The sequence below is a fragment of the Pan troglodytes genome, chromosome 13 (genome assembly GCF_028858775.2).
Source record: "Pan troglodytes isolate AG18354 chromosome 13, NHGRI_mPanTro3-v2.0_pri, whole genome shotgun sequence".
Taxonomy (NCBI): domain Eukaryota; kingdom Metazoa; phylum Chordata; class Mammalia; order Primates; family Hominidae; genus Pan; species Pan troglodytes.
Window position 1 is genome coordinate 133,682,190 of NC_072411.2, and position 23,630 is coordinate 133,705,819.

Here is a 23,630-nt window from a genome sequence, read left to right on the forward strand (position 1 = left end):
ACGACACTGGGGCCTCTGAAAGGGGAGGAAGGACTAAGTCCCACGGCAGGGCCAGTGGTTGCTCCTGGGTTTTGGAATGATCTCTGCAGAGCTTTCAAGGCCAGACCATGGGCTCAGGATTGAGACTTCATAGCGGTTGTGACTAGACCCAGCAAGATGGCTGCAACTGTGAAGCCCTGGACAGCGATCCGGGTGCGTGTCATGAGCTGAGAGCGCTGACTGTGGCCCTGGTGGAAGCAGTAGAGGCCGTAGGTGAGGGCAGTCGCCATGCCCAGGCAACCTGGGAACCTGGGTACCATGTGGTTCTCGCGGGTCTTGTGAAGGAATTTTTCCTTGAAACTCTCTGGATTGCTGTAAACAGTGGAGCTAAACCCCTAAATGACTGGGGGCTTCCATGGTTCCAAGGGGACCTCTGGAGTCACAGGGCCAGGAGCCGCCATGTCCAGGCCACAGCTACGGGAGAAAATCGGGACTCCGAGCTCTGCCTCCTGGTGAAGATCAGAAAAAGAAAAATATATATTATATATATTTACATATATTTCTTTTAATAATATATATACCCAGGAATGGATTGCTGGATCGAATGGTAGTTCTGCTTTAAGTACTTTTAGAAATCTCCAAACCAGCCGGGTGCAGTGGCTTATGCCTGTAAACCCAACGCTTTGGGAGGCTGAGGCATGTGGATCACCTGAGGTCAGGAGTTCGAGACCAGCCTGGGCAATATTGCAAAACCCCATCTCTACTAAAAATTAGCTGGACGTGGTGGTGTGCACCTGTAATCCCAGCTACTCGGGAGGCTGAGGCAGGAGAATTGCCTGAACCCGGGAGGCAGAGGCTGCGATGAGCCGAGATCGAGCCACTGCACTCCAGCCTGGGCAACAAGAGTGAAACTCCGTCTCAAAAAAAAAAAAAAAGAAATCTCCAAACTGCTTTCCACAGTGGCTGGACTAGTTTACATTCCCACCAACAGTATATAAGTGTTTTCTTTTCTCCACAGCCTTGACAGCATCTGTTGTTTTTTGACTTTTTAGGAATAGCCATTTTGACTGGTGTGAGATGTTATCTCATTGTGGTTTGTTTTTGTTTTTGTTTTGAGAGTCTCGCTTTGTTGTCCAGGCTGGAGTGCAGTGGCCCCATCTCAGCTCACTGCAACCTCTGCCTCCCAGGTTCAAGTGATTCTCACACCTCAGCCTCCCATGTAGCTGGGATTACAGGCATGAGCCACCATACCTGGCTAATTTTGTATTTTTAGTAGAGATGGCGTTTTGCTATGTTGGCCAGGCTGGTCTCAAACTCCTGACCTCAAGTGATCCACCCATCTCGGCCTCCCAAAGTGCTGGGATTACAGGTGTGACCCACCGCACCTGGCCCAGCCCCGATTGTGGTTTTGATTTGCATTTCTCTGATGATTAGTGATGTTGAGCATGTCTTCATGTTTTTTGGCCACTCTTGTCTTATTTATTTGTTTGTTTATTTATTTATTTATTTATTTTTTGAGATGGAGTTATGTTCTTGTTGCTTAGCCTGGAGTACAATGGCATGACCTTGGCTCACCGAAACCGCTGCCTCCTGGATTCAAGCGATTCTCCCGCCTCAGCCTCCCAAGTAGCTGGGATTACAGGCATGCACCACCACACCTGGCTAATTTTTGTATTTTTAGTAGAGACGGGTTTCTCCATGTTGCTCAGGCTGGTCTCGAACTCCCAACCTCAGGTGATCCACCCGCCTCAGCCTCCCAAAGTGCTGGGATTACAGGCATGAGCCACTGCGCCCGGCCACTCTTGTCTTATTTTGAGAAGTGTCTGTTCGTGTATTTGTCCACTTTTTAATGGAGTTATTTGTTTTTTGTTTGTTGAATTCTTTAAGTTCCTTATAGATTCCGGATATTAGACCTTTGTCGACTGCATGGTTTGCAAATATTTTCTCCCATTCTGTAGGTTTTCTGTTTACTCTGACAACCACTTTTCTGATTTCTATGACCAGTGATTAGTGTTCTTGTTAGTTCTAGATTTTGTCACTCTACATAAGATTTTTGAGTCATCCACGTTGTTGAATGAATAAGTAGGTTTTTAAAAATTGTTAAGTAGGCTGGGTGCAGGGGCTCATGCCTGTAATTCCAGCAGTTTGGAAGGCCAAAGCAGGAGGATCACTTGAGCACCAGGAGTTTGAAACCAGCCTGGGCAACATAGGGAGACTCCGTCTCTAAAAAAACTTAAAAATTAGCTGGAGGTGGTGGCGTGCACCTGTGTTCCCAGCTACTTGGGAGGCTGAGGTGGGAGGATTGCTTGAGCCCAGGAGGTAGATGCTGCAGTCAGCTGATATCACACCACTGCACTCCAGCCTTGGCAACAGAGGGAGACCCTGTCTCAAAAAAACAAAAATGTGCTAAGTGATATTCCATTGCCTTAATATACTACAGCTTGTTTATCCATTCTCCTCCTGATGGACATTTGAGTTCTTTCCAGTTTTGGGCTATTATGAATAAAGCTGCTACAAACATTGTTACACAAGTCTTTTTGTGGACATATGTTTTCATTTCTCTTGAGAAAATATTTAGGAGTGGAATTGAGTCATAAGAGTCGGTATACATTTAAGTTTATACTCTTATAAACTGTCAGAGTTGGTGGGTGTTTAACTTTATAACAAATGGTCAAACACTTTTCCAAAATGGCTGAGCCACTACAGTAGGTAGCTAGTCAGGTATGAGCAGGCCAGGAGAAGGCTCCCCCCACACACACTAGGAGTGTCGGGCAACCATCAGGTGATGGTCAGGTGGTTGTTAACTGTCTCTCTAAAGTAATAATTGATCACAGCCAGTGCAGGGAAAGGCCGTCTCTTAATAGATGGAAAACACCTGAAATTGGTGATCAGCAGCTTTCCAATAAGATCCAAGGAATGGGGAGAACAAGACTCCGGAAGTAGGCCAACGTGCAAAACCCCAAGTCGAGACGTCGAGCTGTGCACTAGGGTCTCTCGAGTCGCCTGCTTGGCCCTCTTCCAAGTGTACTTTCCTTCTTTTCCTTACTGCTCTAAAGCTTTTTAGTAACTCACTCCTGTTCTAAAACTTGCCTTGATCTCTCTCCTTATGCCTTACAGCCCTCAGTCGAATTCTTTCTTCTGAGAAGGCAAGAATGGAGGTCGCTGCAGACTCATACAGGTAACTACCACCACTAACAGTGCCATTTCATATTCTAACAGCAATATATGAGAGTTCTTGTTGTTTACACCCTTGTCAACATTCGGCATTGTCAGTGTTGTTAATTTGAACTATTTGGTGGGTGCATGTTGGTATCTCATTGTGGCTTTAATTTGTATTTCTCTGGTGACTAACGATGTTGAATGCCTTTTCTTTTTTTCTTTTTTGAGACGAAGTCTCACTCTGTCACCGAGGCTGGAGTGCAGTGGCGCCATCTTGGCTCCTTGCAACCTCCACCTCCCTGGTTCAAGCAATTCCCCTGCCTCAGCCTCCCAAGTAGCTGGGATTACAGGCACACGCCACCACTCCAGGCTAATTTTTTTGTATTTTTAGTACAGACAGGGTTTCACTATGTTAGCCAGGCTAGTCTCAAACTCCTGACCTCAGGCAATCTGCCCACCTCAGCCTCCCGAAGTGCTGGAATTACAGGCATGAGCCACCACTCCTGGTCGTTGAATGCCTTTTCATGTGCTCTTTTCTTTTTTCTTTTCTTTTCTTTCTTTCTTTTATTTCTTTTTTTTTTTTTTTGACTGAGTCTCGCTCTGTTGCCCAGACTGGAGTGAAGTGGCGTGATCTCAGCTCACCACAACCTTCACCTTCCAGGTTCAAGCAATTCTCCTGCCTCAGCCTCCCAAGTAGCTGAGATTGCAGGCATGCACCACCATGCCCGGCTAATTTTTGTATTTTTAGTAGAGATGGGATTTCACCACATTGGCCAGGCTGGTCTCAAACTCCTAACCTTAGGTGATCTGCCCGCCTGGCCTCCCAAGGTGCTGGGATTACAGACATGAGCCACCACACCCAGCTGGGTTTTTTTTTTTTTTTTTTTTTTTTTTTTTTATTGAGATGGAGTTTCACTCTTGTGGCCCAGGCTGGAGTGCAATGGCACGATCTCAGCTCACCGCAACCTCCACCTCCCAGGTTCAAGCAATTTTCCTGCCTCAGCCTCCCAAGTAGCTGGGATTACAGGCATGCACCACCATACCCAGCTTATTTTGTATTTTTAGTAGAGATGGGGTTTTACCATGTTGGTCAGGCTGATCTCCAACTCCCGACCTCAGGTGATCTGCCCGCCTCAACTTCCCAAAGTGCTGGGATTACAGGCATGAGCCACCGTGCCCGGTCTAATTTTTGTATTTTTAGTAGAGATGGGGTTTCACTGTGTTGGCCAGGCTGGTCTCAAACTCCTGACCTCGTGTTCCATCTGCCTCAGCCTCCCAAAGGGCTGGGATTACAGGTGTGAGCCACCGCACCTGGCCTCTTTTTTAATTGATTAATTAATTTTTTAAAAAGAGATGAGGTCTTGCTCTGTTGTCCAAGCTGGTCTTGAACTCCTGGGCTCAAGCAATCCTCCTGCCTCAGCCTCCTCCCCAAGTGCTGGGATTACAGGTGTGGGCCACTGTACCTGGCCTTCTGTGCTTTTTTTTTGCTGTCCAGATATCTTCTTTTATAAAGTATCTGTTCAAGCCTTTAGTCCATTTTGTTATCAATTGTCTTTTTATTATGGATTAGTAATTCTTTATATATTATGATACAAATGCTTTGTCAAAAATAGGTATTGGGCTGGCCGAGGTGGCTCATGCCTGTAATCCCAGCACTTTGGGAGGCTGAGACAGGCAGATCACTTGAGTTCAGGAGTTTGAGACCAGCCTGGCCTCAAACTGTGTTTGAGATACAGTAAAACCCCGTCTCTACCAAAAATGCAAAAAAAACTAGCCGGGCGTGGTGGCACACGCCTGTAATCCCAGCTACTGGGGAGGCTGAGGCAGGAGAATCGCTTGAACCCAGGAGGCGGAGGTTGTAGTGAGATCATACCACTGCACTCTATCCTGAAAAAGACAGACTCTGTCTCAAAAGAAAAAAAAGTATTGCATTGCATTGTAAAGATTTTCTCCCAACCTGTGGCTTGTCTCTTCATTTTCTCAACAGTGTCTTCTAATGAGCAGACATTTTAGTTCTGATGAGTCCAGTTTATCTTTTTTGTCTCATTTATGGTTAATGCCTTTTGTATCCTAAGACATCTTTCCCTACCCTTAATCATAAAGATATTCTTCTTTGCTTCTAAAAGCTTTATGATTTTAGGCTTTGTATTTATATCTATAACCTGTCTCAAATTAATTTTTGTATATAATATGAAGTGAAAGACAAAGCTCTTTTTTTTTCTTTTTTCTTTCTTTTTTTCTTTTTTTTGAGATAGAGTCTCACTGTCACCCAGGCTGGAGTGCAATGGCTCGATCTCTGCTCACTGCAACCTCTGCCTCCCAGGTTCAAGCGATTCTCCTGCCTCAGCCTCCTGAGTAGCTTGGATTACAGGCATGCCCCACCATGCCCAGCTAATTTTTGTATTTTTGGTAGAGATGGGGTTTCACCATACTGGCTAGGCTGGTCTCGAACTCCTGACCTCAACTGATCCACCTACCTGGGCCTTCTAAAGTGCTAGGATTACAGGTGTGAGCCACTGTGGCTGGCCAAGAATACCTTTTTTTTTTTTTTTTGGTCTCTGTCGCCCAGGCTGGAGTGCAGTGGTGTGATCCTAGCTCACTGCAGCCTCGACTTCTTGGGCTCAAGCAGTCCTCCTGCCCAGCTTCCCGAGTAGCTAGGACTTTAGGTGCACGCCACTATGCCCCACTAATTTTATTTTTTGTAGAAATGGAGTCTCCCTATGTTGCACAGGCTGGTCTCAAACCCCTGGGCTCAAGCCTAACAAAGTGCCAGGATTATAGGTTGGAGCCACTGCACTCAGCCCATATGAATATCCAGTTTTCAAAACATTATTTGATGAAAAGACTCTTTTCCCATTGAATACCTGCGTACCTTTATCAAAAATAAATTAACTATATATATGAGGAATGGTTTATTGACTTTCTAGTCTGTGTCACTGATGTATATATTTTCCCTATAACAATACCACACTATTTTTTATTACTGTAGCTTTATATTAAACCTTAAAATCATTTAGTATAAGTCCTCCAACTTTGTTTCTTTTACTTTTTAAGATTGTTTTGAGCCAGGCACAGTGGCTCACACCTGTAATCTCAGCATTTTGGGAGGCTGAGGCGAGCAGATCACTTGAGCCCGGGAGTTTGAGACCAGCTGGGGCAACTTGGCAAAACCCTGTCTCTACAAAAAAATACAAAAATCAGCCAGGTGTGGTGGTGTGTGCCTGTATTCCCAGCAACTTGGGAGGCTGAGGCAGGAGGATCACTTGAGTCTAAAGAGGTCGACGTTGCAGTGAGCCAAGATCATGCCACTGCACACCAGCCTGGGCAACCAAGCAAGGCCCTGTCTCAAAAAAAAAAAAAAAAGATTGTTTTGGCTATTTTAGTGTTTTGCATTTCTATATAAGTTTTCAAATCATCTTGTCAAGTTCTTTTTGTTTTTGTTTTTGTTTTTTTGAGACGGAGTCTCACTCTGTCGCCCAGACTGGAGTGCAGTGGCAGGATCTCGGCTCACTGCAACCTCCCCCTCCCGGGTTCAAGCGATTCTCCTGACTCAGCTCCCGAATAGCTGGGACTATAGGCACCCACCACCATGCCTGGCTAATTTTTGTATTTTTAGTAAAGATGGGGTTTCACCATGTTGGCCAGGCTGGTCTCGAACTCCAGACCTTGTGATCCGCCCACCTCGGCCTCCAAAAGTGCTGGGATTACAGGTGTGAGCCACCGTGCCCGGCCCATCTTGTCAATTTCTATTCAAAGCTTTTCTGAGATTATGATGATTGGGTTGAATCTGTAAATAAGCTTGGAGAGAACTGACACGTTAACAATATTAAGTCTTTTAATTTACAAACATGGTGTATCTCTCCAGTTATTTAGTCAATTTCCCTCGACAATGCCCTGCTCACCTCGTATTAAATCTATTCCTCAGTATTTTGTTTTTCTTAGTGAAATTACAATAATTTAAAAATTTTCTATTTTCCAGTCATTTGCTGTTTGGTATATATGTGAAACCAATTTTTACATATTGATTTTATGTCCTTGAAACCTTGGTACTTTTGCTTATTATGACAGTTTTTTGTAGATTCTCAATGATTTTTCTAAATATGTAATCATATTATCTATGAATAATGACTGTTTTAGTTCTTTCTTCCCAATCTTTACACTTTTTATTTCTTTTCCTTTCCTTGTTGTACTGGACTTCCAACAGTGTTACTTGGAAATAGTGAAAACAGACACCCTTGCCTTGTTCATGATCTTAGTGGGAGACTGTTCAATATTTTACTAGTAAGTGTGATATTAGCCTTAGGTTTTTCATAGGTGTTCTTTATCAGTCTGTTAAAATTTTGTTGAGTTTTGTTTATCACAACTGTTAATTGTTGAAGTTTGACAAATGCTTTCTCTACTTTTATTTGGACAATTGTATTATTTTTGTCCTTTAATTCTATAATATTGTGAATTATTAGGTTGGTGGAAAAGTAATTGCTGTTTTGCCGATGAAATAATGGCAAAAACTGCAATTACATAATACATTGATTTTTCAAATGTTAACTAAACTTGAATTGAGACTATACCCTACTTGATCATGATGATGATCATTTTTATATATGTCTTGATTCAGTTTAATTTTTTTTTGTTTTTGAGACAAAGTCTTGCTCTTGTCGCCCAGGCTGGAGTGCAATGGCACAGTCTCTGCTCACTGCAACCTCCGCCTCCCAGGTTCAAGCAATTCTCTTGCCTCAGCCTCCTGAGTAGCTGGGATTAACAGGCGCCTGCCACCACACCCGGCTAATTTTTGTATTTTTAGTAGAGATGGAGTTTCACCATGTTGGCCAGGCTGGTCTCGAACTGACCTTAGGCGACCTGCCCACCTCAGCCTCCCAAAGTGCTGGGATTACAGGCATGAGCCATTGTACCCGGCCAGTAATTTTTTTTTTTAGAGATGGGGTTTTGCTCTGTTGCCCAGGCTGCAGTGCAGTGGCATGATCATCGCTTAGTGCAGCCTCAACCTGCTAGGCTCAAACAATCCTCCCACCTCAGCCTCCAGAGCAGCCGGGACTACAGGTGCATCACCACATCTGGCTAATTTTTTTTCTTTTTTTTCTTTTTTGAGACATCTCACTCTTGTCCCCCAGGCTGGAGTGCAATGGTGCAATCTCGGCTCACTGCAACCTCCACCTCCTGGGTTCAAGTGATTCTCCTGCCTCAACCTCCCAAGTAGTTGGGATTACAGTCACCTGCCACCACACCCGGCTAATTTTTGTATTTTAAGTAGGGATGGGGTTTCACCATGTCGGCCAGGCTGGTCTCGAACTCCTGACCTCAGGTGATCCGCTCACCTCAGCCTCCCAAAGTGCTGGGATTACAGACATGAGCCACTGCACCCGACCACATCTGGCTAATTTTTAAAATTTTTTTTGTAAAGACGGGGGTCTTGCTATGTTGCCAAGGCTGGTCTCAAACTGCTAGACTTAAGCAATCCTCCTGCTTCGGCCTCCTAAAGTGCTAGGATTACAGGCATGAGCCACCATGCCCAGCCTGCTAATATTTTATTTTATTTTATTTATTGCCACCATGCCCAGCCTGCTAATATTTTATTTTATTTTATTTTATTTTATTTTATTTTATTTATTGCCACCATGCCCAGCCTGCTAATATTTTATTGTATTTAGTTTTTGAGATGGAGTCTCGCTCTGTGGCCCAGGCTGGAGTGCAGTGGCACGATCTTGGCTCACTGCAACCTCTGCCTCCCGGGTTCAAGCAATTCTCTTGCCTCAGCCTCCTGAGTAGCTGGGATTGCAGGTGTGTACCACCGTACCCTGCTAATTTTTGTATATTTAGTAGAGATGTGGTTTCACCATATTGGTCAGGCTGATCTTGAACTCCTAGCTTCATGATCTGCCCACCTTGGCCTCCCAAACTACTGGGATTACAGGCGTGAGCCACCGTGCCCGGCCCCAGCTTGCTAATGTATTTTTTAAATTTTTATGTTTATGTTTCATGAGGAATATTGGTCTTTTTTTGTAATGTCCTTGTCATATTTTGGTATCAGCACTCATAAAACAAATTGGAAAAAGTTTTCTTTTCTTCTACTTTCTGAAATATAGTTTGTGTAAGATTGGTATTATTTCTTCTTTCAACATTTTATAGAATTTACTCATAAAGCCATCTGGGCCTGGAGTTTTCTCTGTGGAAAGTTTAAATGATTAATTCAATTTCATCAGTACATGTAGGATTATTCATATTTTCCATTTCTTCTTGTGTACGTTTTGGAAACTTATGTTTTCAAAGAATTTGCTCATTTTATCTAAGTTGTTAAATTTTGTGAAGTAAAGCTATTCACAATACTCCTTCATTATATTGAATATCTGGATGGGGTATGGTGGCTCACACCTGTAATCCCAGTACTTTGGGAGGATAAGGAGGGAGGATTACTTGAGGCTAGAAGTTCAAGACCAGCCTGGGCAACATAACAAGACTCCATTTCTACAAAAATAAAAAAAAAGTTTTTTTTTTTAATTAGCCAGGCATGGTGGCATGCACCTGTGGTTTCAGCCACTTGAGAGGCTGAAGCAGGAGGATCGCTTGAGCCCTGGAGTTCCAGGCTGCAGCGAGCTACAGTCGTGCCACTGCACTCCAGCCTGGGCAATGGACAACAGAGCAAGACCCTGTCTCTTAAAAAAAAAAAAAAAATAATAATAATAATAATCGGTACAATCTATAATGTGATGATACCCCTTCTTTCATTCCTGATAATGGCTATTTGTGTTTTGTCTTCTTTTTTTCTTGATCAGTCTTGCTAGAGGACTATCAATTTTATCTTATTTATCCTTTCAGTGAACTAATTTTTGTCTTGATTTTTCTATATCATTAATTGTTATTTTTATTATTTCCTTTTCCTATGTATTTCTTCTTTCTTTTTTACATGCTTAAGCTGGAAACAGACAGTTAACTTTAAAACTCTTTTTCTTTTCTAAAGTATTTTAAGTTATAAATTTCCATCTAAGAACTGCTTTAGCTGCATCCCAAAATGTGTTTTTATTGTCATTCATTTTGAAATAGTATCTAATTTCTCTTGTGATTTCTACTTTGATCCATTCAGAAGTGTTTTTCAGAAATGTAATTAATATACAAATGTTTAGGAGTATTCTAGGTATCTTATTGTTATCATTTCTAATTTATTTCTGTTATATCAGATTGTATATTTTCCAATCCTTTGGAATTTCTTGAGATTTGTTTTGGAGCCTAGAATATTTTGGTGAATGTTTTATGTGCACTTGAAAAGAAGATGTGTTTTTCAATAGCTAGACCTAAATGACCAACAGTTTTCAATTCTTCTATATCATTATTGATGTTTGTCTATTTACTTTATCTGTTACTAAATGAGGGGTGTTAAAATCTCCAACTGTGATTGAAAATTTGTCCATTTCTCTTTATCTCTATCAATTTTTTGCTTCACAGGTTATAAAACTCTGTTATTGTTTGCATGCACATTTAAGATTGCTATGTCTTTCTAGTAAACTTACCTTTTTTCATTACGAAATGTTGCTCTGGGCCGGGCGCAGTGGCTCATGCCTGTAATCCTAGCACTTTGGGAAGCCGAGGCAGGCGGATCACGAGGTCAGGAGATTGAGACCATCCTGGCTAACGTGGTGAAAACCCGTCTGTACTAAAAATACAAAAAATTAACTGGGTGTGGTGGCGGGCGCCTGTAGTCCCAGCTACTCAGGAGGCTGAGACAGGAGAATCGCTTGAACCTAGGAGATGGAGGTTGCAGTGAGCCACTGCACTCCAGCCTGGGTGACGGCAAGACTCCGTCTCAGAAAGAAAGGTTGCTCTGGCCAGGTGTGGTGGCTCACATCAATAATCCCAGCATTTTGGGAGGCTGAGGTGGGAGATCACTTGAGCCCAGGCGTTTGAGACCAGCCTGGGCAACATAGCAAGACCCTGTCTCTATTAAATAAAAACTTAAAAGAAAAAAGGAATTTGAAGGCAATTTCTATGCAGATTTTATGGTTTCCTCCTCTGTGTCTCCCTCATTTTCATTATTTCCCAAAATTTCCGACTCACACTCCAACCTGATTCCTCAGCACAGTAAGACACCCACTTTCTGCTCTATTCCCCTGGAGTCACGCAGGTTGGGTGATGCCCTCAGGGGAAAAGCTGGTTAAACATGGGTCTCATCCAGTGTGCTTCCCTTCTTTCCAGGATCGATACCATCTTCCCTGGGTTGCTCCAGTTTTCTATCTGGTATTATTGGAAGACAAATCAACTTTAGAAGTTGATCTTTAAATATTTCGCCCAGGGCCTGGTGCGATGGCTCATGCCTGTAATCCCAGCACTTTGGGAGGCTGAGGCAGGCGAATCACCTGAGGTCAGGAGTTTGAGACAGACTCATCAACATGATAAGACCCTGTCTCTACTAAAATTACAAAAAATTAGCCAGGCGTGGTGGCACATGCCTGTAGTCCCAGCTACTCAGGAGGCTGAGGCAGGAGAATTGCTTGAACCTGGGCGGTAGAGGTTGCTGTGAGCTGAGATTGTGCCACTGCACTTCAGCCTGGGTGACAGAGAGAGACTCCGTCTTCAAAAATAAAAATTAAAAAATAAAAAACTAAAAATAAAATAAATAAATAGTTTACCCAGAGTTTTTTTGTTTTGTTTTTTTTGAGACAGGCCTCCCTCTGTTGCCCAGGCTGGAGGGTAGTGGTGCAATCACAGCTCACTGCAGCCTCAACCTCCCCAGTGGCTCAGGTGATCCTCCCACTTTAGTCTCCCTAGTAGCTGGGACTATAAGAGCGTGACACCATGCCTGGCTAATTTTTTTTTTTTTTTTTTTTTTTTTTTTTTTTTTATATATAAGGTCTTGCTCTGTTGCCCAGGCTGGAGTACAGTGGTGCAATCTAGGCTTACTGCAACCTCTGCCTCCCAGGTTCCAGCGATTCTCCTGCCTCGGCTTCCCGAGTAACTGGGCCTACAAGCATACGCCACCATGCCCGGTTAATTTTTGTATTTTTAGTAGAGGCGAGGTTTCACCATGTTGACCAGGTTCGTCTTGAACTCCTGACCTCAGGTAATCCGCCCGCCTTGGCCTCCCAAAGTGCTGGGATTACAGGTGTGAGCCACTGCGCCAGGCCCGCCTGGCTAATTTTTGTATTTTTTGTAGAGACAGAGTTTCACCATGTTACCCAGGCTGGTATCAAACTCGGGGGCTCAAGCAATCCGCAGATCTTGGCCTCCCAAAGTGCTAGGATTACAGGTATAAGCCACCTGTCTGGCCTAACCAGAGTTTATAATTGTCATCAACAGAAGGATTAGTCTGTTATAAGCCACTTCATCTCTACCAGAACCAAACTACCTGTGTTTTCAATGTAAATAAATCTTACCTAATCCATTAATGAACATATCTATAATTCTATCACATAAGTTGTGCTCAAATATTTTAATAACTAATTTCAATATAATTGGTCTCCCTTGTATTCCTTTTATATTTTAAAGTGATTTAGAAAACATTATTCTGAAAAGGGTTCAAAGGCTTCACCAGACTCCCAAAAGAATCCTTGGTACAAAAACATTAAGAATTTAAACTGGATGCAGTGGTATGTGCCTGTAGTCAGCTACTGGGGAGGCTAAAGTGGGATCACTTGAGCCCAGGAGTTCAAGGCCGTACTGTGCTATGATAACATCTTTGTACTCTAGCCTGGGCAACAAAGTGAGACCTCATCTCATTTTAAAAAATAATAAAGTAAAAATAACTTTAAAAATATGTTGGCCAGGTGCAGTGGCTAACACCTGTAATCCTAACACTTGGGGAGGCCAAGACGGGAGGACTGCTTGAGCCCAGAAGTTTGAGACCAGCCTGGGTAATGCAGTGAGACACTGTCTCTATAAAAACATTTTTTTTTTTTTAATTAGCCAGGCGTGGTGGTGCACATATGTAATCCCCACCACTAAGCTACTCGAGAGACTGAGGTAGGAGGATTGCTTGAGCTCGGGAGGCCAAGGCTGCAGTGAGCCATGATTGTGCCACTGCACTCCAGCCTGGGCCACAGAGTGAGACCTTATACGTAAAAAAATGAAAAATTTTAAAAATAAAAGTATCTTTATCTTTATTTATTTATTTATTTTTGAGACGGAGTCTTGCTCTGTCGCCCAGGCTGGAGTGCAGTGGTGTGATCTCGGCTCACTGCAACCTCCGCCTCCCAGGTTCATGCCATTTCTCCTGCCTCAGCCTCCCGAGCAGCTGGGACTACAGGCACCCGCCACCACGCCCAGCTAATTTTTTGTATTTTTAGTAGAGACGGGGTTTCACTGTGTTGGCCAGGATGGTCTCAATCTCCTGACCTCGTGATCCACCCGCCTCGGCCTCCCAAAGTCCTGGGATTACAGGCGTGAGCCACCGCGCCCGGCCTAAAAGTATCTTTAAAAATAAAACTCCTGGCCTAATGATCCCTTCCTGTTGCTACCTGACCTTACAGTAAGTTGGGGGGAAGGTGTTTCCCGTGGGAAACTTGCTGAGCACCTACTATGTGTTAGCCTCTCTTCTAGGCTCGGAACAGCACAGTGAACAAAACCAAGTCCCCCCTGTCAGAGGGAGCATGCATTTCTTTTCATGTTTCCATGTACAGGGATCAGAAATAGGGTAACCCTCCTGGCCTCTTACTCCCCCCATTACTGGGTTGGTGACCTGATCAGTGGGGACAGCCATTTGTTCCCATCTATGAATTGGATGGAACTGGGCTTTTGAATGGCTGCAATCCTTGAGGATTTGTTCTTTTCCTTCCTCTCCACTTCAACCCTTAGTGTGTCTAAGTTCTTTTTTTCTTTTTTCTTTTTGGTAGAGACACGTGTCCGGCTATGTTGCTCAGACTGGTCTCTAACTCCTGAGCTCACGCTGTCTTCCCACCTCAGCCTCCCACAGTGCTAGGTCACTGCCTAAATTCTTTTTTTTTTTTTTTTTTTTTGAAATGGAGTCTCACTCTGTCTGCCGCCCAGGCTAGAGTGCAGTGGCGCGATCTCAGCTCACTGCAAGCTCCGCCTCCTGGGTTCACGCCATTCTCCTGCCTTAGCCTCCCAAGCAGCTGGGACTACAGGCGCCCGCCACCACACCCAGCTAATTTTTTGTATTTTTAGTAGAGATGGGGTTTCACCGTGTTAGCCAGGATGGTCTCCATCTCCTGACCTCGTGATCCGCCCGCCTCGGACTCCCAAAGTGCTGGGATTACAGGCGTGAGCCACTGCACCCGGCCCCTTTTTTTTGAGACAGAGTCTTGCTCTGTTGCCCAGGCTGGAGTGCAGTGGCACAATCTCGGCTCACTTCAACCTCCTAGGTTCAAGTGATTCTCATGCCTCAGCCTCTGGAGTAGCTGAGATTATTGGCGCCTGACACCACACCTGGCTAATTTTTGTATTTTTAGTAGAGACAGGGTTTTGCCATGTTGGTCAGGCTGGTCTCGAACTCCTGACTTCAGGTCATCCACCCACCTTGGCCTCCCAAAGTGCTGGGATTACAGGCGTGAGCCACCATGCCTGGCCCTACTGCCTAAATTCTTAGCGGTGGAGGAGGAGTTTCGGCAGGAAGGAGGGATAGTCTGTTAGATGCTGCAGGGAAGTAGGTGAACCTAGGGAAGGCTGACCCCTGGCTTTGGCACCTGGGGGAAGGGGGACAGAAGCCACACTTCGAGAAGGCTAGAGTATGCTCATCCTGAAAGTTTGGCAATGAAGGGAAGAGACAACTGTGTGAGGTGGCAGGGTCAGGAGACAGTCTTTTGGGGTGAGAAAAGCTTTGGTATTTTTTTTAAGCCTGATGAGAGACAGTGAGACACACAAAGATAACGGGGTAACTCTCAGAGAAAGGGCACAGGACATGCTTCCAAATAATCTTAGCTGTAGGATCCAATTGGAAACCCCTTTTGCAGGGGTTGTGCAGCATCACTCAAGGTGGGAGACTCCCTGGGCCTATCCACTGGTCTGGAATCTGAGGCTGAGTTTGGAGTTAGAAGGCCTGCCATCAGCTCATCACCAGGCCTCCCTCCGGCAGGAGTTTCCACATCCTTGTGGACTTATGCTGCCACCTGCTGGAAACATGACAAATGTGGCGACAACCATTTGCAGAAGAAAACTATCACTTTTCTAAAATGGCTCCAAACACCTCCAAATCAGAAACTAGAGACAGGCACTAGGGAAGACTGGGAATTTGACTTCAGTCCCTAATCGCAAGCCTCAATGTCTCTTTCTGGCCCTGCAGGGTAACCCACCTTCCATCTTTTTTTTTTTTTTTTTTTTTTTTTGAGACAGTGTTGTCGCCCTTGTCGTCCAGGCTGGAGTGTGATGGCGCATCTCGGCTCACTGCAGCCTCTGCCTCCTGGGTTCAAGCAATTCTCCTGCCTCAGCCTCTCAAGTAGCTGGGATTACAGGCGCCCACTTATCATGCCCAGCTAATTTTTGTATTTTTAGTAGAGATGGGGTTTCACCATGTTGGCCAGGCTGGTCTCAAACTCCAAACCTCAGGTGATCCACCCTCCTTGGCCTCCCAAAGTGCTGGGCTTACAGGCCTGAGCCACCGCACCCGGCCTTCATCTTCATTCAACAGGAAATCAGCACATATGATTAGAACAAGCACTGAGAAATCACAGGACTGGACCGTCTCTGCTTTCCTTCTCTTAAGGAATGGTAAAGAAAAAGAATCAGGAGACAGGAACGTTAGTGTCCTGCCCTTGTCTTGCCTCACAGCAGGTTAGTAGAGGGGCTGAGGAAAAAGCCCAGCTGCTGAGCACAGTTGCCCAGCAACTGCCCCATTATTAACAGCTACTTGATAGAAATGCAAGCCCCACCTTGGGAGCCATGAGCTCTTCCTGCAATTCAAGCCCTATCAAAATCGCACTCCCATAGGCTCTCCAAGTATGGAAAAAGCAGTGACTGTGCTGCACCAGAGCCACCAGCAATCCCAGCCCTTATTCGTAGATGGCCACACGGCATATAGACGATCGCTTACTTTAACCCACAGGCCTCCCAAAGAAACCAGCTGCAGCACATTCTCACCTCGGTGAAGGCTGCAGGGAACCGAGGAGAGCCCTGGAGGCATCATTTCATAGATTCCAGAAGACCTAGACACCAAGTCACAAGGTTTTTCAAGCTGTTTGTCACCCAGGCTGGAGTGCAGTGTCGGGCTCAAGCAATCCTCCCACCTCAGCTTCCTGAGAACTGCAGGCTTATGCCATCACGGCCACCTCATTTTTCTTGTAGAGATGGGAGTCTCACTGTTGTCTAGGCTGGTCTCAAGCCATCTCCACACCCAGGCTTCCCAAGGTGTTGGGATTACAGGTATGACCCACGGTGCCCGGCCTCACGGGATCTTTCTTGAAAGCCACTGGAGATAAATGCATACTTATGTTCATACTATGTGCTTTGCTGCAATTTAAGAGCTAACAGACCTAATCCACAACACGCCTGATGGGCTTCAATTAACTGAGCTTTTAATTCCTTATCCAGAATACGGGCTGCGAGGCCTTCCTTTTTGTCCTTAGGCTTGCCTCATAGGAGACCCTCCCACTGCTTTTTCATCGTAGTTACAACCCTGGCTGGCCACCTTCCTCTCTAGAGCATGAGGGTCTTGGAACTGGATTGTCACCACCCCCATCCCCTGGACATGGAACAGGGCTGACAAGCAGTAGGTGATAAGCCCAAGGATGTTAAGATTTCAACAGCCCAAATGAACCAGAGTAAACCCAAAGCAGCTACGTATTCTTCACATTTCCTTCTAAGCTTATCCAAGTATCACAGTTTGATTTCACTAGTCTGACTAGAACAGGTTTTTGGACTTGGCTACCTACGTTGATTTTGGGCACTGGGTTTCAAGTAAATTCATCACAATGTTGATAGTCCCGCCTCTCACGTGGCCTTGTCTTTTACTAAAAGGGGAGGTTGAGAGGCAAGTACTTAAGACCAGAAAGAATAAGCAATATACGTAGTGCAGAACAAATGGCTTTTTGGGGGTTTACTGGATGGGCAGTTTCCTCCCCAGCCCCATGGTTCCAAAGTGTCCATTGGTCTATCCATCTAGCGTTGAGTTCTATTCCAGAACTGCTTTTTGGGAGATGGGAGTCTCGCTTTGTTACCCAGCCTGGAGTATAGTAGTGTGTGCTCAGCTTACTCTGCTTCCCGGGTTCACGTGACTCTCCCGCTTCAGCCTCCTGAGTAGCTGGGACTACAGGAGTACACCACCATGCCCAGCTAATTTTTGTATTTTTAGTAGAGATGGGCTTTTACCATGTTGGCCAGGCTGGTCTTCAACTCCTGACCTCAGTTGATCTGCCTGCCTCGGCCTCCCCAAGTGTTGGGATTACAGGAGTTAGCCACTGCTCTTCCCTGAAGCTCTTCCTTGTCCTAGGAAACCTGACTAATGTGTTCCTGCACCTCTTTCCAGAGTCGTCTTCAGGACATAATCCTCAGACCTGCTAAAAGTAGGAGAAGCTGCAGCAGCCTTCAAGTCAGCACCAGGGCTGCAGGAGCAGGTCCCCTCACCAGCATTTCAACCAAGTTAGTTAGGGCTGGGATACAGGAAACACGCACTAAGCCATTTCCATTGGGATGGGTGAAGCAAGTGGCAGAGCTGGCTTTGCCATGCTCTCCAGTGACAGTCCAGGGGAAACACTCTTTAGGAAGTAACACGTCTGGCACCAGAGTTGACTTTTAATTTGTCCTAAAGCCGCTGAAGCAAAAACCATGATAAAACATTCTGCTTTCTTTTCTTTTACAACCCCACGAACGCAAAAGAAAAAAACAAAAAAACAAAAAGAAACAACAACAAAACCCAAACTATTTGTAGGAAAAAATGGTTTTGTACATGGGATGAAACAATATAAATTCAAAACTTACAGATAAGGGTTAGCTCTATCACTCAACTCTTTAAAAAGTTTATATGAATATCCAGTCAAAACCAACACGGTATTGCCCTTGAAATGTTAACTAGACGGATTTCCAAGGAGACCACAGGACTGTATACTGTCTTGGAATGTCCTCAGAAGGCTCTGTCATTGATCAGGTAACAGTAAAAACCCCAGAGTCCTTTCTTTCAAATGGAAAAGGGAAAGCAGAGGGACAGAAGCTATTCAAACTTCGTCTTCTTTCCTTGTGGCTTGTGGTCACCTCCTCCTCCTCTGCCTCCTCGGAAGCCGCCTCGCCCTACAGGAGGAAGGCAAGACACTGTTAAAAGAATGGGTACAAAGCTCCTCCTCCCCAGTGATTAGGAACCGTGACAGGGCACAGGGTCTGAAGAGCACATGCTATGTGGTGTCACTATCTCTGCGTGCCTTACCTCCAAAGCCTCCCCGGCCTCTGCCACCAAATCCTCCTCGGCCTCCTCTACCACCACCTCGTCCTCCAAAGCCGCCTCTGCCTCCACCACGACCCCCGAAGCCACCTTCACCCTTAGGTTTGGCCCAGTCCAAGGTAACTTTATTTCCATCAATTTCACCGTCTTCCATGGCCTCCTTGGCAGCTTTGGCATCCTCCTCACTGTTGAAGTCTACAAAACCAAACCTAGAACACCAAATGAAATTGCCCATTATAAAAAGCACCTACTACACATGTCCCAAGTTAACTGTACATGCTGGGGAGCCATCCCACAGAAAGTAGCCTTGTTTATTTGGGAAAAGATACCAGTGACAGAGTAGCTCTCTATGGAAAACTAACTGGTGTGACAGCTTGAACCCCAGAATGTCTCACAATACAGCTAAATATACCTCTGTAAAGACAGAAGGTAAAATAATGCTAGTTCTGTGAATTCTCTCTTCTTCTCGTGCGAATCCATAAACTGCCACTGATAGACAGAAAGGAGCTCAATGAGAAGACACATTAGACTCAAGGTCTGCACAGAACAAAAACCCCTTCAAGTGGAAGCAGCACCTTACCCTTTGGAGGACCCTGTTTCCCGGTCAGTAACTATCCTTGCCCGAACGGAGCCGTCAAATGACTCCTTTAATGTCTCTTCAGTGGTATCCTCAGACAGGCCTTTGACAAACAGAGTTTTGGATGGCTCTGGGAAGGAAAAAAAAATGTGACTTTATGTGAAGTCACAGTTCGTAACACTGAATTTGCACAATGCCTAGTATGACTACTAGCCAAGAATACTTGTTTTAGTGAAAAAGCAGTTAAAAGCAACTAAGCCAACTAGTCCTTAATTAAAGTAAGGCTATTCTGGGTTTACATTTTTTAATTGCCATTGCATAGTTGATATCCTGCCCCAGATCTTCTATGGAAAGTGGGAGAAGCAACCCAAGCAGGTGCTGCCCACTGGATGGGGCAGGAAATCATGGGCAAACTTGCTACTCTGAGTTGACACAGCTGGATCAGAACTTGACTATCTAGAGGAATTTTCTTGAGATTTCATCAATTATTTCTCAGGTAATCAGTCATCATATCCAGTTATTGTTCACTCAGTAGCAACAGGAAACACAGAATTTGTGCAAAAAATAAAGCACTGAGAGTGCTACCCCCAACCACAGCACCCTAACCAGGTGAACTTACGGCTTCTGGCATTAGGGGATCCCCTGGGTCCTTGCAACTCCAGCCTGATTGCTCTGCCCTCAATTTCCCTTTTATTACAGGAATTTAAAGCTTCTTTAGCGTCTTCGAATGAAGCAAACTCTATAAATGCATACCTGAGGATGAACAGTTAATGCTTAGAGTAAGTTACCAGGCACATGCTCCTTCACTGTCACATGATGCTGCCAAGCCCCTTCTCTCAAGTTGGTACCTAAATGATGATCTTTATTTTACACTCATTTACGTAGCTAAAATTATTTGGCTTTTCTGACAGGATCACATGACCTTACGTTCCTTTAGACCTCTAAGACATATATAGCCTATAACTGATGATATAAAGGTATTATCTTACCCTTTAGATTTGCCATTTTGGTTCTGGGGTACTTTGATAAAAGTTGCTTTCTCAAATACTTCCTGAAGAGTTTCTTCTGTTGCACTGTAGGAGAGGTTGCTTAAAACCAGAGTTTTTGATTCACCTGCAAATAGAGATGCCACATTCCTGAAACTCTGAAACAGTGGTTCCCAGCTTCGGTCACAACAGTAATATCTTATTCCTAAGAATTTCAGTGCTTGAGTTAATATACAAATACTCATGATGTAAGCTAAATCCATTTCTGTTACTCAACATATTAAGCACCTAGTACGTGTTGCAATGTCCTGCTGGTTGTTCTTACATAGGCTGATGACTGGTCTGTTTTCCTAGAATCATCTGAGTTCAAAACGCACATGGTCAAAGTCATTTAAAGTATAAAACATGCCTACAAAGGAAGCTTGATTTGCCTACTGTATTCCAATGCAAAATGATTTTAGAGCTCTCATTCAAGATTGGAAATTACTATTCCAAATAAGAGTATGACTTGGGGTATCATGTCCTTGATCTTCACCTACATTTAAGTAACTTTGATTAAAAAGTATTTATAAACTTATGAAATACAAAGACACAAAGGAGTTCCCTCCACCAATTCTGGAACCTTGTAACAAGCCTAATTTCTTACCACTCCAAGTGCTATTCTTTCCACCTCTATAGTCTTGATTTTGACCTTTCTCTCCAGTATAGTACAGGGAAATAGATCGCCCATCGATCTCTGTTCCCTGCTTTTCTTCAAAGGTTTTCTCTGCATCAGCTTCTGTCTTAAATTCAATATAAGCAATCCTGCAATGGAGGGAGAAGAACTCATGGTTTTTAAAACCATATTAACACAAATGCTTTTACCTCAGCAACACAGAACTTGCTTCAGATCTGAGTACAATAAATGCCCTTAGTTTTATGCCACTTTTCAATCAAAACTCGAGCTTCCCTCTTACTTCCCACTAGTTTTACAAATACTTGGAATTTTTTCATAGTAACCTCACCTCACTGAAAGAACTGCTACTACTTACAAAGTATTTATTGTAAGCTAGGCACATTTCTTGCTTCTTTATAAGTATTAGCTTGTCTTTTAAAATCACCCTATAAGTACATTATCCCCATGGTACAGATGGGTTACTGAGGCACAAATTTACAGGTTAAACTGTCCAAGATTACACGCCTAAGGAAATCAAACCAATATTTCTTTTATAAAGCAGGAAAGTGCATTAATGTTAATAAAACCCTTACATTTATATAGACAGAACATACCCTTTACTTTTCCCATCCTTGCTGACTAATCTGATCTCTGCAGCATCTTCAAACACTTCTTTCAATTCATCCTGAGTGACTTTGTAAGGGAGATTTTTAGCCAAAAGTGTTCTCGCATCTCGCTCTAGATTAAAAAAACAAAAATGAGCTCTGTGGCCTGAAAAACCAAAGGTGGGGGGCAACAACAAAAAGACGGGAAAAACACACATAGCTCTATTCAACAAATAATTGAGATCCTATAATGTACAAGGCTCGGTGCTAAATATGGAGATATAGCAGTGTCAACACACAAGTGGTCCCTCCATGTTGTCACAGCTGATGTCAAACTATCTGTTAGGTACACTGGAGTTCAACCTAGAGTAGACGCGCATAACAAAAAAAGTGAATGTACCAATTCAAAACATTACAACTGTATATAGAGAGTAATTAGGGACCTTATCTAGTTTCAGTGAAGAAAGATCCCTTTACGTTAATTTAGGGGCATCTAATAATTCTTGTTCTGTATAAAAGTGCTCGCTTGCCTAACTCAGGAATTTACACTATAACACTGACAAGCAGTGCCAAGTACTCTTGTAAACACTGTAGCTCATTTAATTCCCACATTAAGAGGAAACCAAAGGAAAAAAATGATTTAAAAAAATAAGAGGAAACCAAGGGAAATGGGTTACAAAGCATTTTCCCTAGCAGTCTAGCTCCTGAGTTCATTGCATAATCTCATAAAGCCTTACATACCTTTCTTACTGTCTTTTCCTTTTGGTTTCTCTAGTTTAATTTCATTGCCAAAGACTTTCAAACCAGTGAGTTCCAACGCTTTCTCCAGGTCTTCAGCAGATTCAAAATCCACATAACCAAATTTCCTTCAAGGTGGAGAGGAGGGCAAAATTACAACAGGTGAAAACACAAATCAAAATCCACAATATGTATTCTAGACAAATGTGATGGTGCAAACAAAGATCACATTTAAAAAAGCACCCCTAGTATTAGCAAAACAAAGTCAAGGCTCTGCAAACTGCAGCTACAGAACAAGGTCTCAGCACGAAGATATGACATGCACATTCACGTTTGAGGTCTTCATCATGGAGCTAAATTGCTTATAAGAATTCACAGTAGCAGCTGACAAAAGAACACCTGTAAACACTAATACAGGAGAATCCTGTCTGGATAAAAGTATTCACTATGATGACTAGACAGGTCTAATAGTTTCAGGTACTTCCAAGAAAATAAACATTATTTTAAATTGAGACGGTGTCTCAATCTGTTGCCCAGGCTGGAGTACAGTGGCGCGAACTTGGCTCACTGCAACCTCTGCCTCCCAGGTTCAAGCGATTCTCCCACCTAACACCAAATTATTAAAACTTACTGGCAGGGAACAGTGGCTCACGCCTGTAATCCCAGCACTTCGAGAGGCCGAGGTGGGTGGATCACTTGAGGTCAGGAGTTCAAAACCAGCCTGACCAACATGGTGAAACCCCATCTCAACTAAAAATACAAAAATTAGCCAGACATGGTGAAGTGCACCTGTAATCCCAGCTACTCGGGAGGCTTAGGCAGGAGAATCGCTTGAACCCGGGAGGCAGAGGTTGCAGTGAGCCAAGATTGCGCCACTGTACTCCAGCCTGAGCAAAAGCCAGCGTCCGTCTCAATAAATAACAAAAACAAACAACAAAAAAACTTACTAAAAATTATTCTGTGCTATACCAAGTTACGACTGATTATGGAAATTGCAACTTAGGGGATCTACAGTTTAATTCTAACTTAGTTCACTAATGCTAATCCTTGAAGATGTTTACAGTATTCATGTTTAACAGTGGCAGGCTAAAGTAACTGTGCTAACAGGGGAAGGAAAAGCATTAACAGACCCACGTGTATGTAACGTGCAGTGAAGCACTTACCTAGTCATACCAATTCTGACATCCACAACAGCAAGATCATTTTTAGCAAAAACATCGCTGATACCAGTTTTTAATTCAGGAGCAGATTTGTTAAAGTTTAGGTTTCCAACAAAGAGATTGAAAGCCGTAGTCGGTTCTGTGCCTGCACAAAAAAAGCTCAACTCAGTCTACTTGTAGTGTGGTAAAAAGTTAGTTTCCAAAGCAAAATTTCTATACATAGCACATCAGCACACTACAATGTAACATCAGGTTTCAGTATTAAGTCCCTTTGTTATTCATCATTTGTGCTGTTTATCTCCCCCATATCCCCTAATTCTGCAAGTTACCTTCCACTTTCTGTTTCTTGGCTTCAGGAGCTGCTTTCTGTTTGGCCATTTCCTTCTTTCGTTTTCCAGGTGCTTCTTTGACAGGCTCTGGACAAGATGTCAAACAATGTATCACAC

The 23,630-nt window shown here is 43.8% G+C and overlaps 1 protein-coding gene, 1 long non-coding RNA gene, 3 other non-coding genes and 1 pseudogene across 5 annotated transcripts in view; 1 reads left to right on the top strand and 5 right to left on the bottom strand.

Moving 5' to 3' along the window:
• Nucleotides 1-16,257, bottom strand: LOC112208410 (HIG1 domain family member 2A-like; annotated as a pseudogene).
• LOC129143437 (uncharacterized) lies at nt 15,970-17,932 on the top strand. The gene is made up of 2 exons (XR_008546869.2): nt 15,970-16,455; nt 17,558-17,932. It is a non-coding gene; the product is annotated as an uncharacterized LOC129143437 (long non-coding RNA).
• Nucleotides 17,806-23,630, bottom strand: part of NCL (nucleolin) — a 10,874-nt gene continuing 5,049 nt past the window's right edge. Inside the window, exons 5-14 of the mRNA XM_516145.8 lie at nt 23,514-23,600; nt 23,188-23,329; nt 22,028-22,152; nt 21,296-21,419; nt 20,673-20,830; nt 20,030-20,153; nt 19,660-19,793; nt 19,044-19,170; nt 18,449-18,672; nt 17,806-18,315 (exon numbers count right to left, since the gene is read on the bottom strand). Coding sequence (XP_516145.5) covers nt 18,239-18,315; nt 18,449-18,672; nt 19,044-19,170; nt 19,660-19,793; nt 20,030-20,153; nt 20,673-20,830; nt 21,296-21,419; nt 22,028-22,152; nt 23,188-23,329; nt 23,514-23,600 — 1,322 coding nt within the window. The 3' untranslated portion in view covers nt 17,806-18,238. The remainder of the gene's footprint in view (nt 18,316-18,448; nt 18,673-19,043; nt 19,171-19,659; nt 19,794-20,029; nt 20,154-20,672; nt 20,831-21,295; nt 21,420-22,027; nt 22,153-23,187; nt 23,330-23,513; nt 23,601-23,630) is intronic.
• LOC112208476 (small nucleolar RNA SNORA75) lies at nt 18,848-18,984 on the bottom strand. Its single transcript, XR_002942954.1, has one exon. It is a non-coding gene; the product is annotated as a small nucleolar RNA SNORA75 (small nucleolar RNA).
• LOC112208483 (small nucleolar RNA SNORD20) lies at nt 19,477-19,556 on the bottom strand. The gene has a single exon (XR_002942961.1). It is a non-coding gene; the product is annotated as a small nucleolar RNA SNORD20 (small nucleolar RNA).
• On the bottom strand, nt 23,407-23,476 carry LOC112208482 (small nucleolar RNA SNORD82). Its single transcript, XR_002942960.1, has one exon. It is a non-coding gene; the product is annotated as a small nucleolar RNA SNORD82 (small nucleolar RNA).